This window comes from Ictidomys tridecemlineatus, chromosome 4 (assembly GCF_052094955.1).
Source record: "Ictidomys tridecemlineatus isolate mIctTri1 chromosome 4, mIctTri1.hap1, whole genome shotgun sequence".
Lineage (NCBI taxonomy): Eukaryota > Metazoa > Chordata > Mammalia > Rodentia > Sciuridae > Ictidomys > Ictidomys tridecemlineatus.
Genome location: NC_135480.1, coordinates 63,962,254 through 63,976,218, shown reverse-complemented (window position 1 = coordinate 63,976,218; position 13,965 = coordinate 63,962,254). Strand labels below are relative to the sequence as shown.

Genomic DNA, 13,965 nt, shown 5'->3' with positions numbered 1-13,965 from the left:
TCTTGGTCCATGGGCCAGATGGAAACATAATAAACTGTCAGTTTACTAGTCAGACATACTAAAGAAAGAACATTTGCCCTAATCTTATTTGGTGAAAACAAGAAAGGCTTTAGGATCAGAGAAACTTTATTTGAATCTGTATCTATCACTTGATTGTAATATTGGGAAGTATTTGAGTTCCAGTTTTTCTCATTTGGGAAAAGGGAGTAAGAATCATCTTCAAGGACTATTTGGTGGAGGGAGGGGTAACCAGAATGAATTCGGGGGCACTGGACCACTAAGCCACATCCCCAGCCCTATTTTAAATTTTATTTAGAGACAGGGTCTCACTGAGTTGCTTAGCATCTTGCTTTTGCCGAGGCTGGCTTTGAAATCACGATTTTCCTGCCTTAGTCTTCCTAGCTGCTGGGATTACAGGCATGCACCTAGCAAGGACTATTTTTTTTTTAATTTTTTATTTTTTTTATTGGTTGTTCACAACATTACAAAGCTCTTGACATATCATATTTCATACATTAGATTGAAGTGGGTTATGAACTCCCAATTTTACCCCAAATGCAGATTGCAGAATCACGTCGGTTATACATCCACAATTTTACATAATGCCCAATTAGTAATTGTTGTATTCTGCTACCTTTCCTATCCCCTACTATCCCCCCTCCCCTCCCCTCCCCTCCCTTCTTCTCTCTCTACCCCATCTACTGTAATTCATTACTCTCCTTGTTTATTTTCCCATTCCCCTCACAACCTCTTATATGTAATTTTGTATAGCAATGAGGGTCTCCCTTCATTTCCATGCAATTTCCCTTTTCTCTCCCTTTCCCTCCCATCTCATGACTCTGTTAAATGTTAGTCTTTTCTTCCTGCTCTTCCTCCTTGCTCTGTTCATAGTTGCTCTCATTATATCAAAGAAGACATTTGGTATTTGTTTTTTAGGGATTGACTAGCTTCACTAAGCATAATCTGCTCTAGTGCCATCCATTTCCCTGCAAATTCTATGATTTTGTCATTTTTTATTGCTGCACAGTACTCCATTGTGTATAGATGCCACATTTTTTTTATCCATTAATCTATTGAAGGGCATCTGGGTTGGTTCCACAGTCTAGCTATTGTGAATTGTGCTGCTATGAACATCGATATGGCAGCATCCCTGTAGCATGCTCTTTTAAGGTCTTCAGGGAATAGTCCGAGAAGGGCAATAGCAGGGTCAAGTGGTGGTTCCATTCCCAGCTTTCCCAGGAATCTCCAAACTGCTTTCCAAATTGGTCGTACCAATTTGCAGTCCCACCAGCAATGTACAAGAGTACCCTTTTCTCCACATCCTCGCCAGCACTTGTTGTTGTTTGACTTCATAGTGGCTGCCAATCTTACTGGAGTGAGATGGTATCTTAGGGTGGTTTTGATTTGCATTTCTCTGACTGCTAGAGATGGTGAGCATTTTTTCATGTACTTGTTGATTGATTAGCAAGGACTATTTTAACATCTAAAATATCTGGCATGTTACAGGAGTTCAGTAAGAGCTGTTTCACAGAATTTATGTGGGATTCAAATGAATGTACTTTTCAAGGTTTTAGGTGACATGAAATACCGAGAAAAGCACAGAACTTGAAGTCAAAACCCAGAACTTGAAGTTGAACTGGGTCCATATCTCATCTTTGCTCCCAATTTTCTGCGTGTTTCTGGCCAAGTCATTTACTTTGCAGTACCTCATAGATAAAATGAAGGTACCAACATTTGCCCAACTTAGCTTTCAGGGATGTTTTGAGGATCAAATATGATAATCTTTATTAATGTTCTGACGTAAAGTAATACATATGTGTTATTCTAATTATCAAGAAAGCAATTGTATTAAAAGTAGCTTCTTCCTAAAATTAACAATGTTTTCTAGGTACCACTCAGCATCTGTTTATGAGAGCCCTAGATTCTACTGAATACATTTTCTTAAGAACAGTGTTATATATCATTTTAAAAACTCATCTGTATTTATTACTCTTGAAAACTGACTTTTGACTTGAGTACTACATTTTCGTTCACAAGCTTTACTTTTATTTATTTATTTATTTTTATGAGCTACTTTTTGAAAGGCTTTGTAAAACACCTAGGAAGGTTTATAGTTTTGTTCCTCTAAATATATATTTCTTTGGAAAACAAGTCCTGGAAAGTTTCTCCCAGCAGGTTGTTTCAGTTTAAATACTTGGTTCTAGAGGACGTACATGCACAGAGGGTAACTACAAGGGATAGAAAGTTTAAAACATGGATCATAACAAGATGAAACTCAAGCCATTTTAACAAATATTTTTCTTTTAAACATTGAGGTCTATAGTGGAACACTTCAGGGACAAAATATTTGGTATGGTCTACTTAGGGATACAACTTGGTAGCAAATACTTTAGACTATGAAGTTAACAATAGGTTACATGTCTTAGAACAAACATCTCAACCTGGTTAAAATAAGCCAGCATGAAACTAGAAAAAGCATTACTATCTCTACTTTAGTGCCTAAAATATCATAGTATCACCTAAAAGTAGAAAGAAATCTTATTTCTCCTTTAAGTAGTATGTCATGCCATATAGATTGTTTAATAAATGTTAACAAAAACAAAGAACAAAAATATTCTATGGAAACATATCAGGAATGACAGGGTTGGTGTTGTGGCTCAGCAGTAGACTCTCTTAGCATGTGCAAGGCCCTGGGTTCAATCCTCAGCACCACATAAAAATAAATAAATAAAATAAATGTATTATGTCCAACTACAACTAAAAAACAAATATTTAAAAAAAAACATATCAGGAATGAGGGGAAGTAGGGAACACATGTATGAGTGGTTCTTCAGAAGCTCAGTCTACATCTTCAGTGCTCAATGTGCATCATCTCCTTCCAGGGGCGGCATTTCTTCCATTACAGCAGCACTGGTATCATCAATACCTACACTAAGTTTGATCATCCTGTTAGCATGGGTCTGGGGATCTTCCAAACCAAAGTCAGAAGACCAGAGCATAGTTTCATACAGCAAGGTGACCAGATCTTTCACAGACTAGTCATTCTTGTTAGTCTGTGCCTTTTGCCTTAAGGTCTCAATAATGGAGTGGTCAGGGTTTATCTCCAGGTGTTTCTTTGCTGTCATGTAGCTCATTATTGAGCTGATTACAGAGCTTGACTTTCATGATTTTTTTCCATGTTTGCTGTCCAGCCATAGATGCTTGTAATGATACAGCATGAGGAGGTCACCAATCAGTTTGACACAACCTTTTTCTCTAAGATGTCCTTTATGATCTTGCAGAGGTTTTTCAAAAAATTTGTCTTTTTTTCCTTCTTGTTTCTTCTCTTCTTCATTCTCTGGAAGCTCTAAGCCCTCTTTGGTGAGAGACACTAAAGTCTTTCCCTCAAATTCCTTGAGTTGTTGGACACAGTACTCACTGATGAGCTTGATCATATAGATCATATAGATTACTTCTAAACCATGCTTCAAAGACACTCCACACAGGCAGAGTCTGGTCCTTGGTCTCACCTGGGATACAGCAGATGTGTTTCTGGTTTTGCTTCATTTTGGTGAAACAGTCCTTGAGAGAAACCATCTTGTTCCCAGAAGCAGACAGTGTAGTATTGTAACAGCTCTGAGAGCCTCTTTATCTTCTGCTAGATCAGTGAACAGTTCTAAGCATTTTTTTGAACCAAATTCTTAACGATTACTTTCAAAATTTTGCTTTGTTGCAACAATTCACAGGAAATATAGAGAAGATCCTCAGAGTTCATTACTCCTCTAATGAAGTTCAGATATTCAGGGATTAGCTCCTCACAGTTATCCATGATGAAAACTCTGCATACATACAAGTTAATGTTGTTCTTTTTCTTTCTGTTTTCAAAGAGATCAAATGGAGCACATCTTGGGACAAACAACAACAACAACCCCTCTAAATTCCAACTGTCCTTCAACAGAAAAATGCTTCACTGCCAAGTGAGTTTCCCAATCACTGATCAAGCTCTTATAGAACTCTCTGTACTCTATGTTAGTGATATCAGCAGGATTTCTATTCCAAATGGGCTTCGTTTTGTTGAGTTCTTCATAATTGATATACTTCTCCTTAATCTTCTTGTCACTATCCTTCTTTTCTTCTTCTTCATCAGAATCAACATCTTCAATTTCAGGTTTGTCACAGGCTCCTTTTTCTTTTCCCTCCTTTTTATCGTATTCTTTAGCCTCATCATCACTGACTTCTTTATCACGTCCCTTTTCCACAAAGAGAGTAATGGGATAGCCAATAAACTGGGAATGTTCTTCACAATCGCCTTTATTCTTCTTTTCCCCAAGTACTCAATTTGATCTTCTTTCAGATGAAGGACAATCTTTATGCTACCACCCACTGGTACCCTTGTGTCAGTACTGACAGTAAAGGAGCCCCCTGCAGAGGACTCCTAGGGATACTGCTTATCATTATTGTGTTTGGTGATCACAGTCACTTTCTCAGCAACCAGACACACAGAATAAAAGCTGACACTGAACTGGCCAATCATGGGGATGTCTGTACCAGCCTGCAAAGCCTCCATGAAGGCTTTGGACCCACACTTGTCTATAGTACCAAGGTTATTGATCAGGTCAGCCTTAGTCATTCCAGTTCCAGTAACCACAATCGTGAGGGTTTGGTTTTATTTGTTTGGCATGAGATTAATGTGCAGCTCCTTCCCAGAGTCTAGCTTACTGGATTTGTCAAGTTATCATATCTGATTTTGTTCAGGGCACTGGACAACCTGGAAATCAGCTCCCACAGTAAGATCTCTTTGAGGAGAAAGTGTTGATCATCAATAACATCAACAGGCAATCTGTGCTTGGAAGATGAAGGTCTTCACTTTCTTGTCCTCTGTGGGCTAGTCCTGGGTTTGGGTCTTCTCCAGCATTTTGGCTGGGTTACTGCATGGGCTCTGCAGTATAGCAGCACCAGGATGCTGAAAAGCAACTTTACATATCATTTTTAAAAACAAATTTCCAGAAACTAATTTTGGTAGAGTGTTGCTTCTCCAAAAGATATGGGGGTTGGGTTAGGACCAAAGACTGTAAATAAAACAAAATTAATTAGTGGGAAAGTCCTATGACTTCAGACCCTAATGAGGGGAAGTCTGTTTTTATTTTTTTAATTAAATATCATGAGTTAAATTACTAAAATCTTCCAGAAATGAAAATATATACACATTAATACTGAAAAGATCAGTCACAACTCAGCTGGAAGTTGCTCTAGATCACAAGTTGAGAACTACCATCTCCGAGGTACAGGAAGGGAAAACATGGGTGTACAGAGTAATAAAGTTCTTCAGAGTGATGGGGTCATTCAGGCAAGTAAGCAAAATGGACAGAAATTCTCTATCTTCTTTCCAATAAATCATTCTGCTGCATTGGATTTTTTATGAATAAAAACATAAAATATTATATATAATAGGCACCTGGTTTCTTCCAAATATTTATAAAAATTCATTCCTATAGCACTATTATGGGCTGTTAGCCTTATGGAACAGATGTTTTAAAAGATGCAGAAGTTAAATAATTCCTTTAGAGTCAGTCTACAAAAATCAGTAACAAAGTAAAGATTAGATATCATATATTAGTGATTTTATATTCTAATTGAGCTCATGGACTCAGAACCAAGTGCCTATATCATAGAATGTCTCTGGTTACTAGGTCAATTCCTATAATCTACTTTAATATAGGATCTACTAATAAATATATTTGATGATCTGCATCCAGCTACCTCCTCTTTCCCACTCCCCAGGTGTGATCATTCCAGTCTACAGAGACTCCAGTGGGCACAGAGTGAATCCAACAGCACCTCTCAATCTCCTACTTACACGAGGAAACAGTGTCAACTAGATCCTAACCTTTTAATGATTCTATGATTTTCAGGGAAATACAAACTAATACTTATCTCAAAAACATATAAAAACTGGGGATATAGCTTAGTGGTAGAGTGAATGCTTAGCATTTAAGCAAAGGACTGAATGTAGATGAGACATAGCAAAGCTTATTTAAGGAACTAAAAGAAGTTTAGTGTGGCTCAAGTATTCCAGTTGAGGTGAACCATTGGAGGCTTTTGTAAGGCATCTTGGGTTGAAATTTAATGGTACAGAAACCCACCAAAGTATGATATAAAACTGTTTTATTCCTATTTTTAAAGATCACTTCAGTTTAAAAATTTGTCATATCATACATATCCTTGCTATATGAAGTATGGTCCATAGATTAACAACATCAGTAGGACTAAAACACTTTATAGCAGCACTATTCATGAGAATGAAAAAGTGAAAACAACCCGAATATCGATCAATTGATGAATGGATATATAAAATGTAGTATGTACATATAATTTAATACTTTATTAAATTTATAGAAGTATTGATACACACTAACAGTATGGTTGAAAATATTTCAAAAACATGCTAAATGAAAGAAGTTGGTCGTGAAAATACCATATAGTATATAATTCCATTTATGTGAGATCCCCAGAATAGGTAAATTATAGAGGCAGAAAATAGATTAGTGTTCCCTTAGGATTGGAAATAGGGGGAATATGGAATGAAGCCTAATAGGTATCAGTTTTCTTTTAGAAGAAATTAGCAAAAATTAAATATTGAGTTGTGAATACTGCACAATCCTGAGAATTAACTAAAAAAAGACTTAATAATATACTTTAAAATGGTGACTTATAGGTACGTAAATTAGACTTCAGTAAATATGTTTAAAATTTTTGTGCCAGGCATGGTGGCACATGCTTGTAATCCCAGTGGCTCAGGAGGCTGAGGCAGGAGAATCATGAGTTCAAAATCAGCCTCAGCAACTTAGGCCCTAAGCAACTCAGCAAGACCCTGTCTCTAAATAAAATATTAAAAAGGCTAGGGCTGGGGTTGTGGCTCAGTGGTAGAGCACTCGCCTCACACATGCGAGACCCTCAGCACCACATAAAAATAAATAAGTGAAACAAAAGCATTGTGTCCAACTACCACTAAAAAAATAATATTAAAAATAAAAATAAAAAGGTCTGGGATGTGGCCCAGTGGCTAAGCATCTCTGTGTTCAATTCCTGGTATCAAAACAACAACAATTTTTTTTTGCAATTTTGATATCTCTGTAATATAATTAAAGTTAAACTATAATGAAATTACAATTTAATTATTTGATTACAGTGTCATCAAATTATAACAAATAAATAATCATAGCAAGAACTATGGTTGCAAGGTTAGAATTCTAACATTAACAAATGCTAATCTTTGGATCAGGCTTCTGGTAAATTTTTCTTCAAATGCAATATAATAAAAAATCAGTATTACTTTAAAAATTTAATTATATATCTATACAGCAGCAACATGTAGAAAATAAAACTTAAAGATACTTACAATAGTGCCATAAAATATAAAAATTCAAATATAAATTCAATTAATCATGAGAAAAATCCACATACTAACAACTACTTTATTTCAATAATGTTTTCTGAAGAGATCTAATAAACAAAGAAATATATCATTTTCTTGGGACAACAGATTTATTGTAAAGATTCTATTAATCGCAACTATATTGATAAATATACTCAAAGCAGTTCCCTCAAACTCCTTGCAAAACTTTTTTTTTCTTTGTGTAGAAATTCAATGAAAATGCAAAAGGTCACAAAATAACAAAAGATGAACTTAAAAAACAACAATATACTTAAGAACTTTAACACATATTAATACCTATTATAACATGAAGAAAATTCAAACAGTGAAACTGTGGTAGAAAACCAAATTAATGGAACAAAACAGAGGGTCTTCAACAGACTTAACCGAAGGCAACTACATATGATTTTATTTCTATAAAGTTCAAAATTAGGTAAAACCAATCTTTGGTTTAATAAGTCAGGATAATGGTTGATCTGTTTGGAGATGTACTGAATGGAAGGGAGGAAGTGAAGGCTTCTAAGGTTTGGGGGTCTTGGCAATGGTGTTTCTTGATGTAAGGGTCTACTTAGATGGGTGCATTCACTTTGTGAAAATTCAAGCTGTACATATGTATGTATGAATCTGTATACTCTTCTGTGTATATCAACTTCAAAATTCCTCAAAAATACTTTTAAAATTAAAGATTGTCCTATCAATATATTTATACAAAGATAACTATTTGAGCCTATGTAGAAAACCTACTGAATGTGAAAGTTACACTGTTTATATGGGGTTTCAACTCACCTTTTTCCTGTAATGCAATTTGTTGCTTATGCAGTAATGCTACTTCCCGTCCCAAAGCTTTCTTCTGTCTTTCCAGTTCATTGCGAAGCACCAAAATTTTTAATTGCAGGCATTCACTTTCTTTTTTCTAAGTAAATAAAATCACAGGTAAATTTATGAATAGAAAATTTATGACTATAAATAATTATTCATTAGCAATGTTTCAAATGAATAATGGTTTAATATTCATCAAACCTTAATTCTCAAGTAACTTAATTATCAGCCCTATCATTTTAATGAAATAAGCCAAGAATAAGAGTAGAAGCACATCTTAAGTCTAGGTATGGTTCTAAGAGCCCAAAAACACTACAAAATATCTTGGGTTCCTTTCCTGATATTGTAATACAAGATATAAAATTATTAGTAAAGAAAAAAATGGAGGGGCTAAGGATGTAGCTCAGTGGTAGAAGTACCAATACATGTTACAACACAGATGAGCCTTGAAAACATCATGCTATGTTAAAGAAGCCAGTTTTAAAATGCCGCATAATATAATAACTTCATTTATATAAAAACTTCATAAACGGTAATCCAAAAAAAAACAAAAATTAGATTTCTATTCTTGCCAAGCTGAACCACAGTGCTCTAATTCCCAGCTCATTTCAGAGAAAGACACATAGGGCTTTCGTATCTGTTAGGCAATAAGGAACTATTAATTGCAATTATATTGATAAATATATTGATATATATTAATAAATATATTGATAAATACAAGTCCATGGAGAATCAATGAACACCTCCTGAGGAGCCTGTACTTCTACTACATACTGGGTAGTAATGAGATAACCCTTTTTCACTCCAATGCAGTGGTGTCAAAGCAGGATATTGGTCTATACTTTTCTTTTCTGGTAGTGGCATTATCTGGCTGGTTTAGTCAGTTTTTTGTCACTGCTGTGACCAAAAGATTTCATGAACAATTTTAGAGGAGTTTGGGACTTAGTTTCAGAGGTCTCAATATACAGATGGATGACTCCATTCTTTGAGGCCTGACATGAGACGGAACATTATGGTGACAGTGTGTGGCAGAGGCAAGCAGCTGAGAACATGGCACCAGGAAGCCGAGAGAGTTCCACTTACTCAGGACAAAATACACACACCAAAAAGCATGTCTCTAAGGAACTATCTCCTCCAGCCACACTCTGCCTGCCTACAGTTACCACCCAGTTAATTCCTATTAGGGAACTAATTCACTGATTGGATTAAGGCTTTGATAACCCAATCATTTTACTGCCAAACACTCTTGTATTATTTCACACATCAGATTTGGGGGGATACCTATTATCCAAACCATAGCACTGGCTTTACAGAATGAGTTTATAAATGTTCCTTTCCTTTCCATTTCTTGAAATAGTATGAAGGGCAATAGTGTTAACTCTTCTTTAAAAGGTCTGGCAAAATTCATCTGTGAGTCTTCTTCCTGGGCTTCTTTGTTGGGAAGACTAATTACTGCTTTAATTTCACTGTTTATCATTGGTCTGTTGGGTTGTTGTTTTTTTTTTTTTTTTTTATCCTCTAGGTTCATCTGGATTTCAGTGGTATCTATTGTAATAGCACCATTTCTGCCTCTTATTATCAATCTTGTTTATTTTTTCAAAGAACCAATTCTGTTTCACTGATCCTTCATATTGTTCTTTTAGACTCTGTTTCAGTAATTTTAGCTCTGATCACTTAATAAATTCTTATCTCCTTCCAGAGGTATAAAATAGCTAATCAAAATTAAGATAGAAAAAAACCCCAATCCATTAAATAAATTTAAAAAGTTACCAAGACTTGAAATAAGCCGGTGAAAAACTTAAAAAGAAAAAAGTCAGAACATGATTTGATTTCTAGACAATGAGAAAGTCTGGGAACTAAGATGCACTATGCTATGGTCTTGTTGAAACAAGGAGCATGGAAAATGATTTCTGGAACTTGTGTTAAAAGTAAGTTATAGCAATCATTTCTCACCCCAAATGCTTTCTTCTTTATCTCTGAAATACTGATTCTAAACAGATGGGATCATAATCCATTAAAGACATTCAGGCACAAAAACAAGAGCTATTTCCAATCATTATATTAGGCTTAAAAGTCTGTGAAATATGGCTTTACAAAGAATATTCCTAAGTAAATTTTCTGAACACAGTGAAAATTTATGAGGGACTTCTAGATGAATATTTATGAGGGATGTGCTCCTAGATGAATCTGACATGTTTTCGGCTTTCTGTGAATTTAGATCTACTATAATCAAAAGACTTTTGGTCCTGCCAAACTAAAGTAAGAAGGAAGTAATAAAGTCTAAATATATATCTCCAATAGAATATTAGCCTTAAAAAGGAAGGAAATTCAGCAATATGCAATAACAGGAATAAACCTTAAGAAAATTAACAAAGTGAAATAAACCAGTTATAAAAAGACATATTATATGATGGTACCACTTATTAAGTACTAAGAGTAGTCAAAATCATAGGAACAGAAAATAGAATGGTGGTTGCCAGGGCTTGAAAGTAATGGAGAATGGGCATAGAGTTTTAAGTTTTACAAGACAGAAAGAGCTTTGGAGATAGATGGTGATGTTGATTGCACAACATTATAATGTACTTAATACCACTTAATTAGTCATTTAAAAATGATTGAGATCATAAACTTGATTGTGCATTTTATAATTTTAAAAAGTGAGGAGAATAAGTCAGTGAGGTTGCTTATCATGAAAGAAAAAGGAACTAAGACAAAATTTGCTTTTTCTTCAGCAATCATATAGAGCGATCAGGAAGCCAAGGATCTTCTTTTATCACTGAAGGGAAAGAAAAAAACAGATAAAGTCTTAGGAAGTAACCTTTTCCCACAAAGAGCTAAGTGATCAATTCTAAAATTTTCCACAAAAAATGCATATTGAATTCTACCTAAGCAGAGAAAGAAAATAAGCAGAAAGAAAAGCAACTCTTCAGAAAAGAGGACTATGCCTGGCTGGGGGTTAACCTGTTCTATTCCAGGATGCACACTGAAATTAGGAATGTTTTCAAGATTCAAAGAACTAAAATTACAAGTTAATCCAAATACTAAGCTAATACAGGACGGCATGCACATACTGTGTTTGTGTTATGGTCCGTGTGCGGAAACTGGCCCATTTACAGAAATATATCAAGTAATTCAAAGCCAGAACTGTTGGCTTTCATTTCTGATAAGTAGAATAAATTAACCCTGCCCATGTGGGATCTGGTTCTGTTTCCTCTTAAATAATTCAAGACAAGTTGCTCAAAGATCTTAACATCCCATATCTTCTAATGGGTTTCTTTATTCTATTTATGTGTTTATTCCAAGTGTGACTAATGTCACATATTTATCTCCCATGTATCATTTTTATTTGGATTTTAGCTGTTCTTTTATACAACACTGTATCAGAACTGAAAATCACAAACATCCATTTATTTTCAAGCACAGATTCCTATTTATGGGTCTTTAGCAAGAAAATCATGGGCAATATTAAACATTAATTTTAGAATGACAGTTAACCTATAAATAACACATTAATGGAAATGAATATTATCTCAGATCATACTGGAATTAAAAATATTACCCTAGGAATCATGAAGTTTCCAAATATATTCATAATAATACTGTTATGTCCTTTTTCACTCTCACTTTCTCATAAGTATAAAAGTAGAATGTATCGGAATCTACAAGATTTGAGATATCACAATAGCAGATGTGAGAATCCAGGTAGTTTATTAAACTAGAAATGAACTTTAATGAAGTTAAATTCACAAAACTTAAAATAATGCAACTCAATTCATTTTAGAAAAAACACGTATTTTTCATAAAAATGTATTCTTACATTAACATAATGGATTATTGTTATTCTGAAATTAATTAGGTAATTAATTATTTAATTTCTAGTATAATAAATATCAATAGCATAACCCATGTTATTTTGAGATTATCACAAATGACGAGTATAAAGGGGTCTTAAGATCAAAAAGTTGAAAATTGGTGTCTTAAGGCATATTTTATCCTCATGTATATTTCCTCAAACTGGAAATAATTAACAATCTAAAAATGTTCTAGAACTATAGAAGTTGTCCTAAAGTTTACCAATTGCTTTTTTTTTTTTTTTAGCACGGGGAGCTGGGGGGACCAGGGATTGAACTCAGGGGCACTCCACACTGAGCCACATCCCGAGCCCTATTATGTATTTTATTTGGAGATAGGGTCTCACTGAGTTGCTTAGGCCTCGCTTTTGCTGAGGCTGGCTTTGAACTCACAATCTTCCTGCTTTAGTCTCCCCATCTGCTGGGATAACAGTTGTGAGTCACCATGCCAGGCTTACAATTGCTTTTACATGTCATTTCTAGGATCTTTCCATTGTACTTACACCTTATCAACCCCTAAGAAAGAGAAAAGACTTCTTTACAAATTACTTCATCCTCTCCATTAATTTCATAGACTCAGTGGCAATATGAGGTCTGGAACCCAGGCCTAGCTAGAGAGATAAAGCACAATATATATAAAATAAAATGTATAGGAGTTTTAAATGCTAAAAGCTAGTATTTGAGGATTCTGGAGACTAATCAATAGTGGCATTATTTTGAAGAGAGGTCAAAACTTGGTGTAAGCAAACACCACAGTAAATTTTCCCTTTCTATGGCTTTGTTCTGAAAATGGCTGCAAACTCCAACAGAAAGCCAACTTATCTTCCCAGATGGAATAAACAAAGGGAAAAAAATAAGATAATCAAGAATGCCAAAATGGAGGAACCAAGGAATGGGCACCCCAAATTCTGTTTAAATTCAATGGAATTCTCTAAACCCAAAACTACATAAGCATGAGATAAACAGAAAGCTGCCTGTGGCTAAGAGTAAAAAAAACAAACCAGAATCTGAACAATGCCCATTGGAGACATGACAGTTTAAGCTTAACCAAGTTAACTATCTGCTAAAATAAGAATATCACTCTTCAAAGTAATAAAACCTAAAGATTCTACCAAGTTACACTCACAATTTCCAGGATACTATACGATATTACCCAATATATGAAGAGGCAGGAAAATGTGACCACTCTCTAGGGAAAAAACAATCAATGTATATATAAAAACAATTCAGGCTGGGCAATTCCAGGGTGAGCCCGAGGATTGCAAGTTTGAGGCCAGCCTCACTAATTACCAAGGCCCTAAGCAACTTATTGAGACAGTGTCTCAAAATAAATGATAAAAAGAGCTGGAGATATGGCTCAGTGGTAAAGCGCACTGAGTTCAATCCCTGGTTCAAAAAAAAAGATTAAATAAATTCAGATATTGGACAAATCACATCTTTAGATCCCTAATAAATACAATGCCAAAAAATTCCTTATCATCAGATAAAATGCAACAAGATATAAAAAGGAAAATATATTTTAATCAATACAGGCTTATTCTAGAAATGCAACATTTAAAACTTGAAACTAAATTAATGTAGTTCACTACATTAGAGAAAATCATATGATTGGTTCAAAGATGCCAGAAAAAAATTGACAAATTTCAACATCCATTCATGATAAAAATTCTCAGAAACTAGAAATAAAAGGGAACTTCCTAAATAAAGGGCATTGCTAACATTATATTTAATGAATAAAGGATGAATTTTTTCCTCAATAAAACCAGGAACAAGGCAAAAAATTCCATTTTTATCATTTTTCCCCCACTGAACTGATGTCCTAATAAACACACAAAATGCCCTTTTCAAACTTGTAGACATTATTGTTCACATAGAAAATCT

At 34.7% G+C, this 13,965-nt stretch overlaps 1 protein-coding gene and 1 pseudogene across 4 annotated transcripts in view; both read right to left on the bottom strand.

Annotated features, from left to right (window-relative positions):
- Positions 1 to 13,965, bottom strand: part of Uvrag (UV radiation resistance associated) — a 313,881-nt gene that overhangs the window by 146,488 nt on the left and 153,428 nt on the right. For all 4 annotated transcript variants that reach the window (XM_078046691.1, XM_078046692.1, XM_040284963.2 and 1 more), the window contains one exon: positions 8,201 to 8,327. In XM_078046691.1, coding sequence (XP_077902817.1) covers positions 8,201 to 8,327 — 127 coding nt within the window. The remainder of the gene's footprint in view (positions 1 to 8,200; positions 8,328 to 13,965) is intronic.
- Positions 2,555 to 6,258, bottom strand: LOC101959606 (heat shock protein HSP 90-alpha pseudogene; annotated as a pseudogene).